Genomic DNA, 24,320 nt, shown 5'->3' on the forward strand with positions numbered 1-24,320 from the left:
GGGCCAGATGTGCCCCTAGTATAGGTAGCCAGGTATAGGTGCCCCCAGAATAGGTAGCTAGGTATGTGTCCCTAGTGTAGGTAGCCAGGTATAGGTGCCCCCAGTATAGGTAGCCAGGTATAGGTGCCTCCATTATAGTTAGCCAGGTATAGGTGCCTCCATTATAGTTAGCTAGGTATAGGTGCCCCCAGTGTAGGCAGCCAGGTATAGATGTCCCCAGTATAAGTAGGAAGGAAGTAGAGTGAGCGACGCTGGAGACAGAGAAGAATGGCGGCGAAAGTCTCCCACATTTGTGCTTCTTCCTTTACAACAATTAATTGGCACAAAACTACAGGTGCATTTTAACTTGCTATGAGGACACCATGGGACATCCAAGCTGGAGTCGCCACCACTGAACAATGAGACAGATGGTGTGGAGTACAGAGCCATGAGTCTGCTTACCTCCCATCTGCATGGAGACTGGCCCAGAAGAAAATCTCAGAAACGGCTAAAAATCTATTAATAAGAGAGAAAACATCTGGCTTGCCGAACAGTCTACTGAAAATATTCCCCCTTGATTAGGGCCAGGACCAGAGAAGGCGTATAACTTACCAGTCACATAAGGGCCTATTGGCATCTGGCTGTAGTTGACAAGGCTGCCTGGACCAGGTCCTCGGAAATTTGGGCCAAAGTTGTTATTATAAATCTGTGAAGATCCAAATGACCCCTGAAAGCAGAGAAACATAACGCAAGCCAAATAAAGAACTTTTTTTTTTTTTTCGAACACCCCTCACAAAAGACATTCAAATCAAAATCCATTGCAATAAATTACAGTATGTATTTATTTAACTTTCCATATGTACTAACCCAGTCTTCATCAACATTTTGTTCATTACTTACTGATACATGACCAAGTTCCCTTTTCCCACTCCATGCCCTTTCCACCCCCTTCAGTTTTTTCCAGACCCTGTTATTAACCCCCTGCCACACACACACCCTCCACCTGTGCCCAAGACAAGTAATGTGTAACATTATCTCTGTGTGTCCAGCAGCACACACATATGTAGAGACAAGACAAGAAAGAGCACACTCAGTGTGTGTATTGTGAAGTGGGCAGCGGTAGAATGATGTCACCTTAAGGTTGAGCTGGCTAGCCCATATAGGAGTATCAGCTAGCAAGCTTGTGTCATTCTCAGCCAGGGACCGGGCATGTGGCTAAGTTTTCCCTCATTATTCCTCCCCTCTCTGTTGTCCTTCTTGCAGGTGGAAGCGTTGCTCGCCTGTCTCAGTCCCTAACGTTCTGCACAATGCAGACGCTCAATGACCAGGTCAGATGTTCTTGAGATTGAAATCTCCCTTATGGTGGCCATACATGGTACATTTTTTTCATACAATCTTACCATTTCTATGTAGTATAAGGGTAAATTAAGTGAATATATTGAAAGGATAATTTAGGCAGTTCCATTATATTACATAGAAATGGTAAGATTGTATGAAAAAATTGTACCATGTATGGCCACCATTAGAGAAGTTGGTAAGAATCCATGTAACACCTTCCAGCTACGAGCGATCCCCAGCTAGTGAGAGAGACCTGGGGCCCCTGGGCTGTCATGTGGACCAGTGTTTGTTATTTTAAATTTCTTTTTTGCAGCTTCTAGGATGCAGTTGACAGGTGAGTGGTTAGGGAGGGGACCGTGTGGGAGATGTGCCTACATGGGGAGTCCCTGTAAACAATGCAATTCACGATTGCATCCAATCGAAGCCTCCCACCTGAATGCTAATTTATGTAGTTCCTGCTAGATTTGGTACAGCAGGCATAGGGTGTATGGCAGTACACCTGATCGGCTGACTGGCGTCTGCTGGTCAGATAGAGGCAGGACATTGCTCTAGCTGGCCCCAGCAAGTGAGAGAAACCTGGGGCCCCGGCTGTCATGTGGACCAGTGTTTGTGAGCTATGAGCGATGCCTGCACTCTGCGGATGCACGTTTGCTGGCGGTTAGTGTTGGTATAGGCGGGAGTGAAATGCGAGTCTGTGAGGATATACCACAGAGGCACCGTGTATTCTAAGGGTTGTTTATTGCTACTATGGCTATCCATCCCCTTCAGATCCTGTTGTCATTAAAGGTGGCCATACACTGGTCGATTTGCCATCAGATTCGACCAACAGATAGATCCCTCTCTGATCAAATCTGATCAGAGAGGGATCGTATGGCCACCTTTACTGCAAACAGATTGTGAATCGATTTCAGCCTGAAACCGATCACAATCTGTGGAGCTGCCGCTGCTGCCGCCCCCCCCCCCCCCCCTCATACATTACCTGTTCCGGCGGCGCGATTCTCCGCTGTCTTCTTTTCCGCTCCGGCTCCTGAACTTCCTGTCTGGGGGGAAGTTTAAACAGTAGAGGGCGCTCTACTGTTTAAACTTCCTGCCGGGACAGGAAGTTCTGTGTAGCTGCAGGAACGGTCTGGAGCCTGAAGCGGAGAAGAAGACCAGGGGACTTGCGCCGGCCGAAGCAGGTAATGTATACCCGCTGTATTGCGTCGGTCGTCGGGCATTCGAACGCCGCTAATGACGCACTCCCGACCCGCCGGGGACCGAGAAAAATCTCCCGCACGGATGGGTCGACGGGAATCGATGGGAATGATCGATTTCGGACGGAAATCGATCGTTCTGTCAGCGGTGTGCGTGGCGATTTCACAGCCGTTTCAATCACTGTGATCGAAACGGCTGTATATCGGCGGTAAAATCGTTAGGTGTATGGGCCCCTTAACTCTCTATCTATCACCGGGCGTTCCCACACACAGAACCTCCACCTCATGTGCCCCAGTAACGTGCTGCATTATCTCTGTGTGCCCAGCAGAACACAGATAGAGCCTCCCTCATGTGCCCTACACAGTGCATGGACTACTTGTGTCTCGCTGCCTCCTTTGCAAAGTAATCGTTAGAGATTTGCTTTTATTTGAACAAAACATTGTGCTATTGTTTTATAGTGGGGCTGTCTAGCTGCTGTCCTTGAGTGCCATATTTATGCCAGTGTTTAGGATGGACAGAGAAATGGAGAAATGTGTTATATTTGATGAACCCAACCATTCCTGATTTAGTCTCCTTAATTAATTTGAGCTTTACCAAAATTGTGAGAGGACCTCAGCCCTGGAGGACTGGAGTTGGAAAGCCCTGTTCTATAGGAACTAAAATTAGCAGGGACTGAACTGGAACTGTGCACAGAGTGCATCAGATTTGGAAGATAATGGTTAACTAACAAGTTAATTACCTGATATATCTTTTAATTAATTAATCTTCAGTTGCTAAAGTTGCCCATATACTACGTCGAATTCCCGCCAATATACAGCAGATTCGATCACTGTGATTGAATCTGCTGTTAAATCGATAACGCAAACGATGACCGATCAACAGATTTCCATCCGAAATTGATCGATCCTGTCGATCTGTCCCGGTGGAATAATTCTCTAGATCGCCGGCGGGTTGGATGCGCATTGATGGCGGCGTTTAATTGACAGCATAGCGGCAGCAATATATTACCTCTCCACTGGCGCCAGTCCCCAGTGTCCCTTCTCCAGCTGGCCTTTTTCTCTTTATTGTCCCGTCCTGTAAGGGGAAGTTCAAAGAGTAGAGCGCCCTCTACTGTTTGAACTTCCGCTGGTTACAGGATGTGACAGGAAGTAAATAAAGAGAAGATGCCCAGCATGGACAGAAGGAACAGCGGGGACTTGCGCCGGCGGAGTGGTAATGTAATGCTGGGAGCGGCGGCAGCAGCAGCTCCACAAATTGTGAACCGATTTCATGCTGAAATCGATTCAAAATCTGTTTGCAGTTTATGGGCAGCCAATAGATCCCTCTGTGATCAGATTAGATCAGAGAAGGCTCTATCTGTTGGTTGATCTGGTGGCAATCAACCAGTGTATGGCTGCCTTAACCTTGAGTATCTCCATAGAAAGTTTCGGTTCAGATCCTGCTAATGCTGGTTCCTATAGAACAAAAAATACCATTCTGCACAATTAAAGGCTCATCTTTTGTGATACATAAGGACTACCAGTATGCAATACTGTGACATAGTGAACATCCCCACAAGAATGGACAGGAAGATTGTACCATAATCTGAATGAGAAAAAGGAGCCAGTCAATCAGGAGGAGACATCATAGAAGATGATAATGCTGTATGTGTATTACCCTGAAAGACTAAAGGTGGCCATACATCAGGAGACTTAGCAGCCGATCGACCACCCGATTTGATTATTCTTATCGGAATCGGATGAAAATCATTGCTGCCAAGAGCATGTTTGACCAACAATGCAACCAATTTCGTGTTGAAACATTAATCGGTCGGACATGCTGCAAGATGTAGGGCCAACTTGCTTGATCGGGTGCAGGGCGGTAAAGGCGAGCGATATCAGGATGAGTGACGAACACGAGAAATTCTCCATTCAGACCACTGCAGCTTTCACGGTTTATTGCTCAGTCATACAACCTACCACCTAAATGAATTTTACCTCCTTTTCTTGTCCCTAATACAGCTTTCTTTTGGTGCTATTTGATTGCTGCTGCGAGTTTTATTTTTAATTATATTCATCAAAAAAGACATGAATATTGTCCAAATTTATTGTGCTACATGTCTTTGATAAAAAAAAATCCATTCAGTGTATATTTATTGGTTTGGGTAAAAGTTATAGCGTTTACAAACTATGGTGCCAAAAGTGAATTTTCCCATTTTGAAGCATCTCTGACTTTTCTGACCACCTGTCATGTTTCATGAGGTGCTAAAATTCCAGGATAGTATAAATACCCCCCAAATGACCCCATTTTGGAAAGAAGACATCCCAAAGTATTCACTGAGAGGCATGGTGAGTTCATAGAAGATTTTATTTTTTTGTCACAAGTTAACGGAAAATGACACTTTGTGACAAAAAAAACTAAAACGTTTCCATTTCTTCTAACTTGCGACAAAAAAAAAATGAAATCTGCCACGGACTCACTATGCTCCTCTCTGAATACCTTGAAGTGTCTACTTTCCAAAATGGGGTCATTTGTGGGGTGTGTTCACTGTCCTGGCATTTTGGGGGGTGCCTAATTGTAAGCACCCCTGTAAAGCCTAAAGGTGCTCATTGGACTTTGGGCCCCTTAGCGCAGTTAGGCTGCAAAAAAGTGCCACACATGTGGTATTGCCGTGCTCAGGAGAAGTAGTATAATGTGTTTTGGGGTGTATTTTTACACATACCCATGCTGGGTGGGAGAAATATCTCTGTAAATGACAATTTATTTTTTTTTACACACAATTGTCCATTTACAGAGAGATTTCTCCCACCCAGCATGGGTATGTGTAAAAATACACCCCAAAACACATTATACTACTTCTCCTGAGTACGGCGATACCACATGTGTGACACTTTTTTTGCAGCCTAGGTGCGCTAAGGTGCCCAACGTCCTATTCACAGGTCATTTTGAGGCATTTGTTTTCTAGACTACTCCTCACGGTTTAGGGACCCTAAAATGCCAGGGCAGTATAGGAACCCCACAAGTGACCCCATTTTAGAAAGAAGACACCCCAAGGTATTCCGTTAGGTGTATGGTGAGTTCATAGAAGATTTTATTTTTTCTCACAAGTTAGTGAAAAATGACACTTTGTGAAAAAAACAATAAAAATCTATTTCCGCTAACTTTTGACAAAAAATAAAATCTTCTATGAACTCGTCATACACCTAACAGAATACCTTGGTGTGTCTTTTTTCTAAAATGGGGTCACTTGTGGGGTTCCTATACTGCCCTGGCATTTTTACAGGCCCAAAACCGTGAGTAGTCTGGAAACCAAATGTCTCAAAATGACTGTTCAGGGGTATAAGCATCTGCAAATTTTGATGACAGGTGGTCTATGAGGGAGCAAATTTTGTGGAACCGTTCATAAGCAGGGTGGCCTCTTAGATGACAGGATGTATTGGGCCTGATCTGATGGATAGGAATGCTAGCGGGGGACAGGAGGTGATTGATGGGTGTCTCAGCGGGTGGTTAGAGGGTAAAATAGATGCAATCAATGCACTGGGGAGGTGATCGGAAGGTGGTCTGAGGGGGATCTGAAGGTTTGGCCGAGTGATCAGGAGCCCACACGGGGCAAATTAGGGCCTGATCTGATGGGTAGGTGTGCTAGGGGGTGACAGGAGGTGATTGATGGGTGTCTCAAGGTGTGATTAGAAGGGGGAAATAGATGCAAGCAATGCACTGGCGAGGTGATCAGGGCTGGGGTCTGAGGGCATCCTGAGGGTGTGGGCGGGTGATTGGGTGCCCTAGGGGCAGATAGGGGTCTAATCTGATGGGTAACAGTGACAGGGGCTGATTGATGGGTGATCAGTGGGTGATTCAATGGCAGAACAGATGTAAACAATGCACTTTGGAGGTGATCTGAGGGTAGGTCTGGGGCAATCTAATGGTGTGGGAGGGTGATCAGATGCCCGTAAGAGGCAGGTTAGGGTCTGATCTGATAAGTGGCAGTGACAGGTGGTGATTGACGGGTGAATGACAGGTGATTGACAGGTGATTACAGGGGAGAATAGATGTATACAGTACACAGGGAGGGAGGAGGTCTGAGGTCGTTCTGAGGGTGTGGGTGGGTGATTGGGTGCCCTAGGGGCAGATAGGGGTCTAATCTGATGGGTAGCAGTGACAGGTGGTGACAGGGGTTGATTGATGGGTGATTGATGGGTAATTAGTGGGTGGTTAGAGGAGAGAACAGATGTAAACAATGCACTTGGGAGGTGATCTGACGGCGGGTCTGCAGGCGATCTGATGGTGTGGGTGGGTGATCAGATTGTCCGCAAGTGGCAGGTTAGGGTCTGATTGATGGGTGGCAGTGACAGGGGGTGATTGATGGGTGGCTGTGACAGGGGGTGATTGATGGGTGATTGCAAGGTGATTGACGGGTGATCAGTGGGTTATTACAGGGAAGAACAGATGTAACTAATGCACTGGTGAATTGATAAGGGGGGGTCTGAGGGCAATCTGAGCGTGTGGGCGGGTGATTGGGTGCCCGCAAGTGGCAGATTAGGGTCTAATCTGATGGGTAACAGTGACAGGTGGTGATAGGGTGTGATTGATGGGTGATTGATGGGTAATTAGTGGGTGTTTAGAGGAGAGAACAGATGTAAACAATGCACTTGGGAGGTGATCTGACATCGGATCTGCAGGCGATCTAATGGTGTGGGTGGGTGATCAGATTGCCTGCAAGGGGCAGGTTAGGGGCTGATTGATGGGTGGCAGTGACAGGGGGTGATTGATGGGTGATTGACAGGTGATCAGTGGGTTATTACAGGGGGGATAGAGGCATACAGTACACAGGGGGGGGGGGGGGGTCTGGGGAGAATCTGAGAGGTGGGGGGGGGATCAGGAGGGAGCAGGGGGCAGTTTAGGGTAAAGAAAAAATAGTGTTGACAGATAGTGACAGGGAGTGATTGATGGGTGATTAGGCGGGGGTGATTGGGTGCAAACAGTGGTCTGGGGGGTGTCTGAGGGGTGCTGTGGGCGATCAGAGGGAAGGGGGGGAGATCAGTGTGCTTGGGTGCAGACTAGGGTGGCTGCAGCCTGCCCTGGTGGTCCCTCGGACACTGGGACCACCAGGGCAGGAGGCAGCCTGTATAATAGGCTTTGTATACATTACAAAGCCTATTATACATAGGGGCAGCGGCGATCGGGCAGCTAGTAACCCGCCGGCACTTCCGAACGCCCGGCGGGTTACAGCGCGAGGGGGGCGGAGCCTGTCACCGGCGGCTGATCGCGTCACGAATGACGCGATCGCCGCATAACCACGCCCGCCGCCGCCACTGCCAATGGGCGTATTGCGGCCGTTTGGGCCCAGCCCTTGCCGCCGCCCATCGGCTTAAGGCTTTTCAGCAAGTGGTTAAGCATTGGGGAGGCAGCGTCAGGTTGGCGTGGCGGCATATACGGTATCATAAGGTCTATTCCGGAATCAGCCTGCGGTGTATGGTTGGGCAGCCGACAGATCTCTCTCTAATCAGATTCGATCAGAGAGAGATTTGTCTCTTGGTTGAATCTGCCCATCATTGCTAGATGTATGGCTACCTTTATGCTCTGCTGATGGCGAGGGATTCAGAATCGGTGCATACTGCATGTGTTGGAAGCCAAAAGAAGGATGGAGCTGTTAAAACAAACCTGAACTGAGGACAACTTTTACATTAAAGAATTCTGACTTGTTTGCCGTGGGCATCAGGGTCGCCTGTTCTCCCTGGTATAGCATCTTTTTTCCTGATGCTGCACCAGAAGTGCTAATGAATGAGTGCAATTGGCCATGTAAGAGTTAACAAACCACACTCCGCGGTTTGTAAACTCCCGCATGCCTGGTGTGTTCAATGAGAATAAGAATCAAAGGCAAATTTAATGCATTAAACTCACTCCTGTGACAGTACTGGCAGGGATGCCAAAAGGTGAAAACAGTGTAACCTCATCTGCCCCATTGTAATGGTTCTGCGGACAAAGGTTACAAGGACATTGAGGAATGATCCAGCCTTGTTTCGCAAGTTACAATGGGAGAGATGACTGACTGTCACAGTCACTGTATTCAGGCACGACCTATGCCAACACCCCTCCGTGCAAAGCTCTGCCAGCTGGGAGCCCCTGCAACTCCCCTCCAACTTGCAGTTCGATATGCCTCCTCCTGACCCATCGCACTCCCCCTCCCCCCCCCCCATCCCTGTCGTGGGAACCTGGTCCTGTCAAGTGCAGAGCTGAGCATCATACATTTCCTTCACCTAGTGGCGCAACATGTCCTCAATCCTCTCTTCTTCATTGTAGAGGCTGTACAGTGGCTACAGTGAAGAGGAGTGAGGACATGTTACACCGCTAGATGAAGGAAATGTATGATGCTCTGCAGTAAATCACTTATATAAATTGCTTCATTAGGTATTCCCAATACTACAGTATTCTTTGCATCACTTTATTCATTAAGCCCTTACAGAGAATAGATTGAAGTTCACCTGAACAGTGGCCTCTCCTCCTCGATTGGTCAGCCGGCTGAGAATACTGCGCTCGGACATCTGTAGACGGGCTGCCACCGGGGGTATCCTGGACAGCATTGAGGGCAACCGGGTCACATCTGCTTTCATGTCACTCAGTAACTCTTCCAGCTGGTTCAGCACTACAGGGGGATAAAACATAAAATTCACCTAGTTACATACAAAAGTGCAAAAAAAAGAAAAGAAGTAGAAGCCCCCTTGCCCTGATGCAAAGCACACTCAGGATTGCATTTCAGGAATTATGTTCACGAAGACTTGCAACAAGTAAGATGTCATGAATGTTTTGCATTTGTACAGACTACAGAGAACAGCCTGAAGCATAAACCATAAAAGGCATTTTGGCTAGCTTTGTATGTATTGTATCTTTCTGGCTGCTGGCTTTTTATGCCCATTTTGCGTTGTGTTTTTGATATTAGCTGTATGCATATACTGTTTTTTATTGATGGTGCTTGTCCAAGCTATTAACTAGTATCTGCTTGATATCAGTCCATCACTCCAGTGCTACAGTGCTCCATTTCATATTAGAAGTTATCTCAGCATAGATCTGATTTAATATTTGCCTTCACACAAATTTGTAATTACCTTCACAGCACTGAACGTATAGGAATTTTATTGCCTGGACAGCTGATTTGTGGTAGCGTGAATCTCCTGGCAGTTCCATTGCACAAAGCCTTTCAGACCCTATAGTAAGACGCCCTACCCCTCCTGCACCTGCGGTGCTTCCATCACTTTTGACAAATAAAATGAATATTTTTCTTGCACTCATCAGGGTAGAAACATAAACTTACGGAAGACAATTAGCGACAGACAGATGACTTCTTGACATCAGTAATTACTGTAGTCAGCTGTGAACACACACATAATAAGATACCACTACAAAGATAAAGTAAAATAACATCTACAAGGAGGTGCTAGTTTATTACACACAAAACATCAACATGACCAGAATTGTGGCGTTTTCATACTAAGTCATTTGGTTACACAAGAATCTGTACTTTATTCTGCCTTTGTTCTAATTATTGGAGAGTGTATAGCTTGTCGTTGAAGCCTATGACAGCTGATCGCGCTGATTGACTGGCTTAGGGAGGGAGGGAGGGTTATTAAAATAATGAAAAAATAGCTTTATTTATTGAAAATATATAAAAAAAATATATATATTATGAAATATAAAAAAAAACATCCTGGAAGCTATCATAGGCCACTAACAGATAGCTCTGTTGGAGGGCAGGAAAGGGGTGGAATCACTTGTGTGCTAAGTTGTATGGCCCTGCAGCAAAGCCTTCAAGCTGCAGTCGCGTTATTAGGGAAAAATAGCCTGGTCACTGTGTAAGCCCACGGTCCTCAAGTGGTTAACCACTTCAGCCTACAGGCCATTTTACCTGTAGGCCAAAAAACATTTTACCTGTCAGCGCTCCCCGCATTCATTTGGCCTTCACTTTATCACTGCTTCTCACACTTGAATGATCTATATCCTGTTTTTTTCTCCACAAATTAAGCTTTTTGTGGGAGAAACTTCTTTTCAGTAATTACTTTATTTTCTATGCTTTTTGTGGGCAACTGCAAGGAAAAAAAAAATAAAAAATAAACTCTATCTCCAATACCATCCCTAAATAAGCAATGCTACTATGAATAAAACCCACCAACTTTATTTGTCCATTAGTTCCGGCTATCACAACATTTAAATTATGTCCCTAGTACAATGTAAATATATTATTTGGAAATAACAGTGTAGTTTTTCTGTTTTGAGTTTTTTGGTGTCCCGTCAATTGCAATTGCCTGATATACTAAAATAACAGTAATATACCCTCATGACATAAATATTTAACCTCCTTAGCGGTAACCCCGTGCTGGACACGGGGTAAGCCGCCGCGGAGGATTCCTCAGTCCCAGCTGGGCCGATTTACATAATTTTTTTTCAAACACGCAGCTAGCACTGTGTTAGCTGCGTGTTTGTTGCGATCGCCGCCGCCCACCGCCAATGCGCCGCTACCCTCCGCGATACATGGCCCCCCCGCATACCCCTTGCGCAGCCTGGCCAACCGCCGCCAGTCTGCGTTATGGGGTGGATCGGGACTCCCTGTGACGTCACGACGTCGACGATGTCGATGACGTCACTCCATTCGTCGCTATTGCATTTCCTTATGGGCAAGCGGCGCCGGCGGCGTCCTGACGCTACGGGGGGGGGGGGGGGGAACGCCACAGGGAGGGGGGAAGCATGTAGCTAGCGCTAGGCTAGCTACATGCTAAAAAAAAAAAAAAGTGAAAAAAAAACACCCGCAACAGCCGCACGAATCATACCGCCAGGAAGGTTAAAAAAAACTGATTCCCTAAAGCAACTATTTATGGAATTTTTTTATACTGTTGTTTATTATTATTATTTTTATGTGTTTGCTTGGTTACTGAGGTGCGGAGGGGGGCTTTGGAAGGGATTCATTTTAATATTTCTTTTACTGCAGATGACTGGTTTCTGCAATTGATTTTTTTGATAAACGATGGTGCTAGAAACACAATCTTGATTTACCAGGAAGTGTTATTTTCTCCAACTGCCGACACGCAAACACCACTGGGTACTAGCGGTGGCCGCAAGCGCATGCGTGCGCACCTGCCGCTTAAACACTGGACTCGTATACGTGTCCAGTTAGACTTAAGTGGGGGCTTAACTGGACGACTATAGTCGTCCAGATAGGCTGAAGTCGTTAAAACCACATATGTTGCTTATAGGTGCATTTACACGTCTTGATAATTTTTCACAAGAAATTCCCTAGAGGTGTCCGGTTAACCTCCTTGGCGGTAACCCCGAATGTAGTTCGGGGTAAGCTGCGCAGGAGGTTTTCTCAGGCCCTTCTGGGCCGATTTGCTTAATTTTTGTTTGCAGCACACCGATCGCCGCCGCCCCGCGCTCAATCGCCGCTATCCGCCGCGCCGCCCCCCCCCCCCCAGACCCCGTGCGCTGCCTGGCCAATCAGTGCCAGGCAGCGCTGAGGGGTGGATCGGGACTCCCAATGACGTCCCGACGTCGGTGACGTCATCCCGCCCCGTCGCCATGAAAGCCCTCCAGGAAATCCCGTTCTTTGAGCGGGATTTCCTGATCGGAGATCGCAGAAGGCGATCGAAGCGGGCGGGGGGATGCCGCTGAGCAGCGACTATCATGTAGCGAGCCCTGGGCTTGCTACATGATTTAAAAAAAAACAAAAACTGCTGCACTGCCTCCTGGCGGAATTTTTTAGACCGCCAGGGGGGTTAAAGAGAACCCGTGATCAAGAATTGAACTTCATCCCAACCAGTAGCTGATACCCCCTTTTACATGAGATATCTATTCCTTTTCACAAATGGATCATTAGGGGGCTCTGTATGGCTGATATTGTGGTGAAATTGTGAGGACCATGGTTCTGGCAGTTTCCTGTCTGTGAACCTCATTGCATTGTGGGAAATAGCTGTTTACAGCTGTTTCCAACTGCCAAAAAAGCAAGCAGCATCTCCTTCCACTGACATCACCTGCCAGCAGTAAAAATGTGACCATGTGATAAATGTCAGAATGTAAATCAGGGAGAGAAAAGATTTTACAAATGAACAAACACTGACTAAATCATTTATAGATAGATAATTATTGTAAAAATGAAGCACTTTTTTATTACATTATTTTCACTGGAGTTCCTCTTTAAGCAATAAAAGCTTGACAAAGACTAACTCTTTCCCAATTCTATCCAAACTAATATAAGCTTTGAGTGGAATTCCAGAGTGAAATGTTTACCTTCTTCCTTTAAGGCAATAGAGTGACCAATGAACGACCAGTGCATGATGCCATAGCACAATATGTCTGTGCTCCTCCCCTCTGCTACTGCCTTTGACTAAGCAGGACTTGGAAAAAGCAAATGTTACTGCACCATAGGAGAAGAAGCTGAACCCATCTGCAATGCTTATCTGATATTATTTATTTATTTAATGTATTTATATCAGCGCTGCGTAATTTGTTGGTGCTTTATAAATACAATAAATAATAATAATAATAATATAAAGCGTCAACATATTACGCAGCGCTGCAACATATTCCGTGGCATCTAGTTAGACATGCTTGATATGTGCTGTCAAGTAAAGAGTTGGCATATATGGAATGCACTGGTAGAGTAAATCATGGATTTTTCTTTTGCTTTAAGGCTGAGTATGCTGATTACGAGTGGAAATACAAATTGTCTATCAATGCCAGTGCTCACAGTCATAGAGACAGGCAGCAGATGACAAAACACCCCTCTTGTAATTTTAAATGACAGTACAGGTGAAGTCCTTTAGCCCTTTCAGCAAAAAAAAATGCTTTCATTAAAAAAAAAAAAAATGCTTCCATTGACTTGCAGTATTAAAATTGTGGTAAAAAGCTTTTTGTTTTGTTTTTAAACGAAAATGACCCGCAAAACGCTCTCCGGTGTGCCAGGCCCCTCAGACAGGAGCCAATTTCATTGGCTCCTGACCCCATGATTACTGTGAGCTAATTACAGTAATCACTTTACAAAATAGGATGACAGCTCTGGTCCTTAACTACCTGCCGACCGCTCCACGCCAATGGGCGTGGCCGCAGCGGTAGCCCCAGGACCGCCTAACGCCAATGTTTTGCAGGAGATCGTGAGCAGGCTGCGCACGCATCTCCTGCTCGGGGGGCGGAGCTCCACCCCGCCTTCAGTCTCCGAGCGGCGATAGACGCTCAGGAGACTGTTAGATGGCGAAACCGCCATCTTTACAATAGTACAGAGCTGCGCTCAGCAGCAGCGCTGTACTGGGGACAGTGGTGGACACGGCTGTCCCCCTGGGGGACAAGAGAGCGATCGGCTCTATTAGGCAGAAGCCTATGACAGCTGATCACCATGATTGGCCAGCTGCGGGGAGGGAAGGAGGGAGTGAGGGGAAAAAAATAATTCAAAAAACAGCATTTTTTATGAAAAAATAAATAACAATAATATTTGTAAAAAAAAATACATAAACACAAGGGGGGCGATCAGACCCCACCAACAGAGAGCTTTGTTGGTGGTGGGAAAAGGGGGGGGGGGAATCACTTGTGTGCTGTGTTGTACGGCCCTGCAGCTTGGCCTTAAAGCTGCAGTGGTCATTTCAGCAAAAAAAGGCCTGGTCTTTAGGGGGATTTAACACTGCAGTCCTCAAGAGGTTAAAGAGAACCCAAGGTGGGCAGATGGGACACAGAGGCATGTTCTCTGCCTCCTGACATGCCTCTGTGTCCCCACACCACCGTTCTTTGCCCCTCCACAGCCGTGCTATAGCCGCCTCTGAGATTAGCGACAATATTTGTCGCTATGTTGGAGGTAAACATTGAGGTGAGGAATTCCCTGTTTAAAATGCCCGCCAGGGGTGCTCCTACAGGGTTTCCAGAGCAGCTCTCTCTCCCTGGCCGCGCCCCCAGCCGCTCCCCCACCTCCCTGCATGCTATGAGAGTCACACTGGCCTCAATTCACTAAGCTTATCTCCTGTCTTTAATAACGTTTCTAGTTATCACCATGGTGATAAGGCATGTCGTATTCAGGAAACATTTTACCTCAGGCAAACCTAAAGTTAACTCTTCTGTTTTGAAGTTAAGGTGAGATCTCTAAAGTTAACTCTTCAGGCTGTTAACAGGCTGCTAATTAACTGTGTGTGTAAATAACTACAGAGGAGGTAACTTAACTACAGAGGAGGAAAGTTAAGGAATGAAGAGATAAGATAACTCTTTCACTGTGTGCAGGTAAGATTTCTCTTGCTTTAATATCTCCAGCATGATCTTAGTGAGCCCACTGTCTCTCGTTGCAGCGTTGTGACTTATAGGTCACGAAAGTGAAAGTGGGCCATTGCGGCCCACAGGAGCGTCGGGAGCGTGGGTTTTTGCGGCTAACTGATCCGCTCAGCCCTGCGTATCAAGAAGCCTACTTTTTTTTCTGGGCCCACTTCGGGCTCTCTTTAAGGAGCCAGAGATGTCTGGTATAAGTTTGTAAGTGTAAGTGGTTAAGTTTGACTGACCTTTGTGTAGGACGGCATTAGCAGGTTTGTTTCCTGCCAGAGACTCTTTGGAGAGATGCTGATGGCTCTCAGCAAGGCACTCCACTTCGGCCAGTCGGGCATTCAGTGCCATGGCTGGGTGGGTGGGATCCTGGGTCATATTGAGATAAGCAGCTCTCCTCAGCTGTTCTTCAATCACAAGAGCCTGTTCCAATAACTGAGGAAAGACAATTTTTTCTTTATACATTTTCCCACAAACCTACTTCAATGAATAGCTACGAAAAAATGACATTGTGACAAAACCTGCAGCAGTTTCACATGTAACATTTCATGCATCAACCCAACCCAAAGGTTATAAGCATCCCACCCAGGTTCTGCTCTAGTATAAGAACTGCCAGGGCCGGATTTCTGGGAAGGCCACCAAGGTCAAGGCCTAGGGCGATAAAAATCAGCAGGGCGCTGGACTTTGAGAGATAAGAGGTCACATGTCAAAGTAAATCATCTCCCCTGCTTTGCTCTGGTCTGCCTGAATTCCGGAGATCCCTGCATCTCTCTCACTTGTGTAGAGTGTGTTTGAGGACAGTCAGTATGTGTTGTCACCTGATGATTATGTCGTATGTATGATGGTGGGGACATACAAGCTGCTGTGAGAAGTGCCAGCCTGGGTTTAGTAGCAGAACTCTTGAGTTCTGTAAGTTTTTTTCATGCACAAATTCAGAATCACAAACAGGAATCTTCTCCCTCTGAGCTGTCAGATTTATTACTGGTCTGGTCAGCTCTTAAAGACTTGTGACCTGTTGAATTTATGGTTTGTTTGTTTTTTCCTAGGGAATGACCACAGCATTCTCTTTGCTGCAGGTTAACTCTTTCCTGACTCATTTTAGAAGAGCATTGTACTTTGCTAGCTATCAGTGAAACAGGATGGCAATTACATTACATTTATTTATATTTGCAAAACAAAATATACATCTCCTTCTGATGCTGAATGTATATATAGTTGTGTGCTTTAACATCTTGTTAGTATAAAGTCTACAAACATATACAAAGTCTGAAGAAGCCAAAGGCTCACTTTTTTATTTACAGTTAGCTAATAAATGTTATCATTCTGTATTAATAACTTCAAAACTTCCTACTGACTCATCTGTCCTTCCTTGCCTTGCCCTAAGTACTATATTGTCACAGTTTAAAGCACATCTATGTCAGCATGTGTGGTTTTAGATCTTCTACTCACATGTTCTCTGTTTTGGATGAGCTTCTTTCAATAGCACTGCCCTGTCACCTGTTTGTGGCTCTGACTGTAGTCTGTAGCCAGTCACACAGAGAACAAAGAAGCAGCACATGCTCTGGCTACTCGTGCTCCTTGCAATTTAGCACTCAGGTGTGCACAGCAGCCGAGGCCCGGGAATGCTTTGGGCATGCACTGCTTCTTTGCCAAATGAGGGGCAGAGCAGCAAAATGGAGGGGAGCCCATTCAAACCAGTTATTGCTACTCAGAGGGTTGGAGAGAATTTGATGGGTGAAGGGGGGGGGGGGGGCGGTTGGTGTCAGCTGGCCTAGGCCACTTGGAGGTACAAATCCGGCCCTGAGAACTGCAACAGAAGAAACTGGCTTTCATTTTCCCAATAAATCTTTACTGATCAAGCTGAAGACTATATTCCAGGAGAATGGAGAATCTGTTGTTTAAACATGGATACTATCATGGTCCTCTTCCTAGCCTCACCCTACACATCTTCCAGTGCTCTGAATAATGGACACTCTCTAAACTATTAATCCTCACCTACACACATCTATCAACCACCATGTACTTTAGTGGAAACACGGCCCACACAACAGAACAGCAGTATAATTGTGGTTCTGACCTATTTTAAGCAATGTCTCCGGGACCTACAGTTGTGCTTCTGGAGACAGTATGACGCAGAAGGGTTGATTCACAAAACTAATCTCATGAATGATCTCACCCTGCTTGTTTTTCCCCTAAGCAGATAAAGGCCCATATTCAATTCACTTTTCTCCTAAATTTCCCTCCTGGAGATAATTTCACACCTTATTAATAAAATACCTTTAAAAGCCACAGCAAGCAAGGAAATGCTCAGAATAAGTTTGATATTACTTTTATACTTTTTGTACTTTTTTATTTGCATAGTGCTGTAAAAAACATTTCAGTAAAGATCAAAATGAAAGGAGAAATCTTAGGAGAAGAAAAAAATTGAATAAGGGCCAAGAAGAGATAATCCATGATATAAAACAGATAAGGAATCCTATTCACTTAACAGTTGTCCTGACGTTTCTTGCAGTAAATGTTTTCACTTCTTATTAGGAAAATACTATTATGTCACTAGCAAGCAAGGTCAAACTCAAAATAACTTTATTAGAAAGCTAATTATTTTGGTTTAAGCCACTGTCTGTACTTTTCAATTTGTAAGTGCTGAAAAGTACATAAGATGAAAAATTATCTCATGGGAGAAAGCTCAAGAGAAAAGATAATTGAATAGGGGCCAAGGAGCTTGATGCAGTAAAGTTGCCATGCCCAGGGAACTCACAGCAATATTACCATTAATGTCGCAGGGGGAGCACCGGTCATTAACTCTAAGTGCCACATGTATTAGCGGGTTAACACACATGTTGCTATGGTAACGTGCGGCATAACACGTGTTACCATAGCAACTCGCACTACAGCAGTAAGGTGCGTGGCACAAAATGTTAACAGACGGCGCTCCCTTTGTGCTAGTAAAATTGCTGTTCACTCATTGATTAAAATGCACACACCAGCATGTTAATTGTATATATATATATATATATATATATATATATATATATATATATATATATATATATATATAAAATTAGATTTTTATTATCAAAAATAATCGGAATAACACATAACAAAATATACTAAATCAATCTACATTATATATATATATATATATATATATATATATATATATATATATATATATATATATAAAATTAGATTTTTATTATCAAAAATAATCGGAATAACACATAACAAAATATACTAAATCAATCTACATAACACCAGCATGTTTATTATAGGGTGTTGATTTGGTTGTGCTACTCTGACTTCCATTTGTATCTCTGACTGGAGCCAGTCGCACAGAGCGGCACATGCTATGCACACTTGCACACCCTGCAACGCACAGCAGCTGTGTCCGGGAGCATTCTGAGCATGCATACTTAGGAAATGCCACGCATGCAGGTAACAGGACAGGAAGGTCATGCAGGTTTTTGATGTCCGAATTCCTCCTTACTTTGAGGATCCTTTCACACTGCATCAGTTGTGTTGCAGAATAATTCTGCAAGTCAACTCACTGCCCATATTATTATAAGGGCCTGTTCATGTCTTTGTCCAGTCTCCATTGCAATTCACACACATTATAATATGTGCATTACGCACAGTGTGAATTCAGTCTAAAAGGGAGAGACATTTGGGCATTTCTGCAAAGAATGCAACTATTTTTGCTTGCCTTCACTCAGGATATGAACCTGGAGATACAGTGGCTTGCAACATGAATCAATTTGATTGGAATTCCATGTGAAAGACCAATACAAAGTGGTGTACACGTGAGAAGTGGAACGAAAATCATACATCATTCCAAACATTTTTTACAAATCAATAACTGCAAAGTGTGGTGTGCGTAATTATTCAGCCCCCTTTGGTCTGAGTGCAGTCAGTTGCCCACAGACATTGCCTGATGAGTGCTAATGACTAAATAGAGTGCACCTGTGTGTAATCTAATGTCAGTACAAATACAGCTGCTCTGTGATGGCCTCAGAGGTTGTCTAAGAGAATATTGGGAGCAACAACACTATGAAGTCCAAAGAACACACCAGACAGGTCAGGGATAAAGTTATTGAGAAATTTAAAGCAAGCTTAGGCTACAAAAAGATTTCCAAAGCCTTGAACATCCCACGGAGCACTGTTCAAGCGATCATTCAGAAATGGAAGGAGTATGGCACAACTGTAAACCTACCAAGACAAGGCCATCCACCTAAACTCACAGGCCGAACAAGGAGAGCGCTGATCAGAAATGCAGTCAAGAGGCCCATGGTAACTCTGGACGAGCTGCCGAGATCTACAGCTCAGGTGGGGGAATCTGTCCATAGGACAACTATTAGTCGTGCACTGCACAAAGTTGGCCTTTATGGAAGAGTGGCAAGAAGAAAGCCATTGTTAACAGAAAAGCATAAGAAGTCCTCTTTGCAGTTTGCCACAAGCCATGTGGGGGACACAGCAAACATGTGGAAGAAGGCGTTCTGGTCAGATGAGACTAAAATGGAACTTTTTGTCCAAAATGCAAAACGCTATGTGTGGCGGAAAACGAACACTGCACATCACTCAGAATGCACCATCTCCACTGTCAAATATGGTGGTGGCAAGCATCATGCTTTGGGGTGCTTCTCTTCAGCAGGGACAGGGAAGCTGGTCAGAGTTGATGGGAAGATGGATGGAGCCAAATACAGGGCACTCTTGGAAGAAAACCTCTTGGAGTCTGCAAAAGACATGAAACTGGGACAGAGGTTCACCTTCCAGCATGACAATGACCCTAAAAGTAAAGCCAGGGCAACAATGGAATGGTTTAAAACAAAACATATCTATGTATTAGAATGGCCCAGTCAAAGTCCGAATCTAAATCCAATCGAGAATCTGTGGCAAGATCTAAAAACTGCTGTTCACAAACTCTGTCCATCTAATCTGACTGAGCTGGAGCTCTTTTGCAAAGAAGAATGGGCAAGGATTTCAGTCTTTAGATGTGCAAAGCTGGTAGAGACATACCCTAAAAGACTGGCAGCTGTAATTGCAGCAAAAGGTGGTTCTACAAAGTATTGACTCAGGGGGCTGAATAATTACACACACCCCACTTTGCAGTTATTGATTTGTAAAAAATGTTTGGAATCATGTATAATTTTCGTTCCACTTCTCATGTGTACACCACTTTGTATTGGTCTTTCACATGGAATTCCAATAAAATTGATTCATGTTTGTGGCAGTAATATGACAAAATGTGGAAAACTTCAAGGGGGCCGAACACTTTTGCAAGCCACTGTAGCTCCGCCTGCCTAGGGGACAGGAAGCACAAGATACAATTAAATAGCCACATCCTCCTACCTATCCTCAGTGCTTTCCTGTCCCCTGGACAGACAGGATACAATCGCTGGGCTCTCCGGGGAGTCCAAGGGTAAGGCCAGCCTTGTCTCTGCTTGCCGGCAGTAGTGTCCTAGTCTGGATCTCTGCTTGGCGGTCCACTGTGTTACCCACAGGGCTGTGTTCATCACAAGGTGGATGACAGCTGGTGGTGCCGGACCCTACTTGTGCATATGCACTGCTGTGGGTCCGGCAGAATCCCTCACGTCCGGCTATACGCTTCCATGTATAGCACTGTGCGAGGGGTGGCGCTTCTCACTGGAGGCAGGCGGAAGTTGTTAAGAGTGGCACCCGGAACTTCCGCCGGCGAGGAGGCGGACCTCAATGCCTCGTGGAAGCGCCGCGGGCGTCTGCTTTACATTCAGATGCTGCTGTGCATAGGGGCTGATCTATCCGCTATGGAGGATTCCTCTCAGGGCAGGGACTCTATGTCACAGCCTGATACTGACCAGGTAAGGTCTTCTATCAGCATTTTTGGGGGAAATGTCTTTCTTTTTAGTACTTAACACATTTGCTTGTTTCTGCTTATGTTTTTCAGAACCCCACAACTGTTAAATCCACATGGGAGTGTGGTATTTGTCAAAAGAGGCTTGCTCCCTCCTATCCTAAGCCTCTGTGCAACGCATGTATTTTGCAAGTAGTAAAACATGAAAGTGGTGACATGTTTAATAATATGTTGTCTAAGTTCCAGGAGCATTTAGCTGAAAGGTTTTTAGCTTCAAAAGATGCTCCAAATTTACCTTCCACTCAGGGCCGGGCCGAGGCATAGGCTGGAGAGGCTCCAGCCTCAGGGCGCAGTGTAGGAGGGGGCGCAGAATTCATTCAGCTGTCATTCCTAATTGTGTTTGAAGCAGAAAGAAATAAGAAAAGGGGATACATGGCAGTGACTGCAAGCCATATAACTAGATATTAAGGTGTTGGGGAGGTTGTGGGCCCTGTGGCGCCTCTTAGTCTAATAGCAATCAGTGTGTGATGGCTGGGGTGGGAGGGATGGAGGGGCGCACTTTGGTGTCTCAGCCTTGGGTGCTGGAGGACCTTGTCACGGCTCTGCTTCCACTGCTCAGGTGATCCCTCCTATATTGGATACAGATTTACCTGATGTGTTTGAGGCACAGAGGGTTGCGGATTTCTCCTCAGAGGATATTGAGCATGTAGGGGAGTCTTCTGCTCAGGAAGAGGAGACATCCAGAAGCTCAAATAGAGGAAATTTTAAACTGCTACCTGATCAATCTAATGAATTGTTAGAGTACATTTGCATGGCTTTGAATATTCCTATTGAAAAGCCTAAATCTGCTTCTACTGAGGATGATATGTATTCTGAACAGATAGTTCAGAAACAGGTGGTTTTTCCAGTACACAAAACAATGGTTGATTTAATTGTAGGTGAATGGAAAGATCCCGATAAGAAAATGTTTGTTTCTAGGCCTTTTAAAAGGCGATATCCTTTTAATGATGAAGACATTAATAAATAGTCTAAATGTCCTAGGATTGATGATGCCATTTCAAAACTTTCCAAAGATTCAGCTATTCCCTTCAAAGATAAGGGAATGCTAAAAGAAAAGAAGATAAAAGATAAGATAAAAAAAGATCTTCTCAAGAAAGCCTGGGAAGCAATATCTGCCTCGTTATCTCCTAATTTAGCAGCCACCTGCACTGCTCGTTGTTTAATTCTCTGGCTGCAGGAGATGCAAGCTCGCTTGAAAGATGGTGCTCCTCTTGAAAGTATTTCCCTATCAGTCACTACCTTAAAACTAGCCACTAAGTTCCTGGCGGATTCCTCAAGTGAGGCTGTTAGAATTTCTGCTATGAGTCTATCTTTAGTTAATTCTGTGCGCAGATTTTTATGGCTAAAAAATTGGGAAGGTGATATGGCAACTAAAGTGAAACTTTGTGGTTTCCCATTTGAAGGAGACCTGTTGTTCGGTTTAGCCCTTGAGCAAGTGCTAGAAAGGGCAGCTGAAAAGAAAAAGACTTTTCCTCCTCTAAAGAAAAAACAGGCACCTAGGAAAAATGTTGAGGCCCTAGAAAAACTTATAGAGGTAAGGAACTGAATAAAAATGGCAGACCAAAAAAGGCTTTAAAGCCAAAGGCTTCCTCTTTAATCCTCAATCCTCAAATACCCCCAGACAATCCAATACTGAACAATGACTATGTTCCGGTGGGGGGTAGGTTAAAAGCATGTCTCCCAGCCTGGCAAAAAATTCAAAAAGCAAATACATTTGCCAGACAATAAGGGAGGGGTACAGAATCCAATTTTCCAGGAAATCTCCAAAACATTTTTGGGTAACACGTTTTTTGCAGTCTTCAGTGAAGCAGTCTGCAATGGAAAAAGCTGTGAAGAATCGTTTTCAGAAGGGGGTTGTGGAAGAGGTTCCAGTTCAGGAGAGAGGAAGCAGGTTTTACTCCACTCTCTTCCGGGTTCCAAAGCCGAACGGCGATTTTCACCTCATCATAAATCTTCTGTTTTTGAACCGCTTTGTAAAATACAAAAAGTTTTGTATGGAATCAATTACTTCCACAAGTCAACTTCTGGGGAATGATTACTTCATGGCGTCCATAGATCTTAAGGACGCGTATTATCATGTACTCATTCTTCCAGCTCACTGGAAATACATGAGAGCAGCAGTTCGTATTCAATCCCACGTCCTCCGCCTACAATTCAAAGCTCTTCCCTTTGGGATCTCGAGTGCTCCCAGAATCTTTACAAAGATCATGATAGAAGTGGCAGCATATCTGAGAATGCAGAAGATCATTCTAGTAACATTTCTAGACGATCTCCTGATAGCTGCAAAATCCAAAAATACTCTCCAAGCAGGGGCGTAACAATAGGCCCTGCAGCGCCTGCGCCCGCGGGGGGGCCCGGCCCCCCCCCCTGGGGCCCGCTCAGGGCCGTTTTTTGGGGGCTGGAGGGGTGGCAGCATGAGGGGAAAGCCTTGCCCACAGTCGGCGGGGAGAGGGGAAGTTCCCCCCTCTCTCTCACCTCGGGGCTCTCCCCTCTGCGCTCCCCTCCAGCTAGTGAACCTGTGTGGGCAGCGAGCAGCAGCGGCGGCAGGATACATACCTTCTTCCTTGCGTTCCATCGCCGCCTTCTTGCTCTAGCGGCTGACGTCACTTCTGCTTCCGGGTCCCCGAGGTGAGGGACTTCCCCTCTCCCCGCCGACTGTGGGCAAGGCTTTCCCCTCATGCTGCCACCCCTCCAGCACCCAAAAACCGGCCACGAGCGGGCCCCAGGGGGGGGGGGCGCTCTGGGGGGGCGCTCTGAAATTCTGCAGGTGGGCCCGGTGGGGCTTAGTTACGCCCCTGTCTCCAAGAGCATATTCAGATGGTTCTGACAGTTCTGAAGGACCTGGGATGGATCTTGAATCTAAAGAAATCCGATCTTACACCAGATCAGAAAAAATAATTTCTGGGAGTTTCACTGGACACAGTGAACCAGATCTCTTGTCTGCCACAGAAAAAAGTAGATCATGTGATCACTTGTACTCAGGAATTTCTGAGAGCAAAGTCTGTCACAGTAAGACAAGCTATGTCTCTCCTGGGTCAGTATTCAGCCTGTATTCCAGCAGTAGCCTGGGCTCAGGCAAACTACAGAATCTTTCAACTGACAATTCTATGTCAGTGGTCGGGCAGACAGGAGGATCTAGATCAAAAAATTGTTTTGTCAGATCCAGTGATTCAGTCTCTGGTCTGGTGGACTTCCAGTCAAAACCTACAAAGAGGTGTAGGTTGGATCTCGCAAAATCCAATGATTATTACGACAGACACGAGCCTCTGGGGAGTGCATCTGTGTCGAGAATACATCCAAGGCAGGTAGTCTCCAATAGAGAAGACCTTCTCATCAAATCACAAAGCGTTATTGGCGATCTGGAAGTCTCTACAGAGATGGGAAAGTCTGCTCGTAAACAGACAACCAGATGGCAGTAACTCACATAAATGAGCAAGGAGGGACTCACAGTCCTCCACTAATATCTATCTCTGCAGATCTTCCGCTGGGCAGAGAACAGGGTTCTTTCCTTAAAGTCGGTTCACCTCAACGGAAAGGACAATGTTCTAGCGGATTGGTTAAGCCGCCAGGAGCTAATTCAAAGCAACTGGTGTCTAAACAAAGATGTCTTTTTTATGATTTGTAGCAAGTGGGGTCTTCCATCCATAGACCTATTTGCTGCCTGGAA

The 24,320-nt window shown here is 45.4% G+C and overlaps 1 protein-coding gene and 1 long non-coding RNA gene across 8 annotated transcripts in view; one reads left to right on the plus strand and one right to left on the minus strand.

Moving 5' to 3' along the window:
- CHD5 (chromodomain helicase DNA binding protein 5) overlaps positions 1–24,320 on the minus strand; it is a 401,420-nt gene that overhangs the window by 24,407 nt on the left and 352,693 nt on the right. For 6 of the 7 annotated variants that reach the window (XM_068240507.1, XM_068240506.1, XM_068240505.1 and 3 more), the window contains exons 37-39: positions 15,006–15,201; positions 8,973–9,133; positions 592–706 (exon numbers count right to left, since the gene is read on the minus strand). In XM_068240507.1, the coding sequence (XP_068096608.1) occupies positions 592–706; positions 8,973–9,133; positions 15,006–15,201 (472 nt within the window). Of the gene's footprint in view, positions 1–441; positions 496–591; positions 707–8,972; positions 9,134–15,005; positions 15,202–24,320 lie in introns of all 7 variants that reach the window. The other variant, XM_068240508.1, reaches the window with a different exon arrangement.
- Positions 1–24,320, plus strand: part of LOC137521368 (uncharacterized) — a 48,933-nt gene that overhangs the window by 8,120 nt on the left and 16,493 nt on the right. The gene's annotated exons all lie outside the window — the stretch shown is intronic.

Source organism: Hyperolius riggenbachi, chromosome 6 (genome assembly GCF_040937935.1).
Source record: "Hyperolius riggenbachi isolate aHypRig1 chromosome 6, aHypRig1.pri, whole genome shotgun sequence".
Classification (NCBI taxonomy): Eukaryota; Metazoa; Chordata; class Amphibia; order Anura; family Hyperoliidae; genus Hyperolius; species Hyperolius riggenbachi.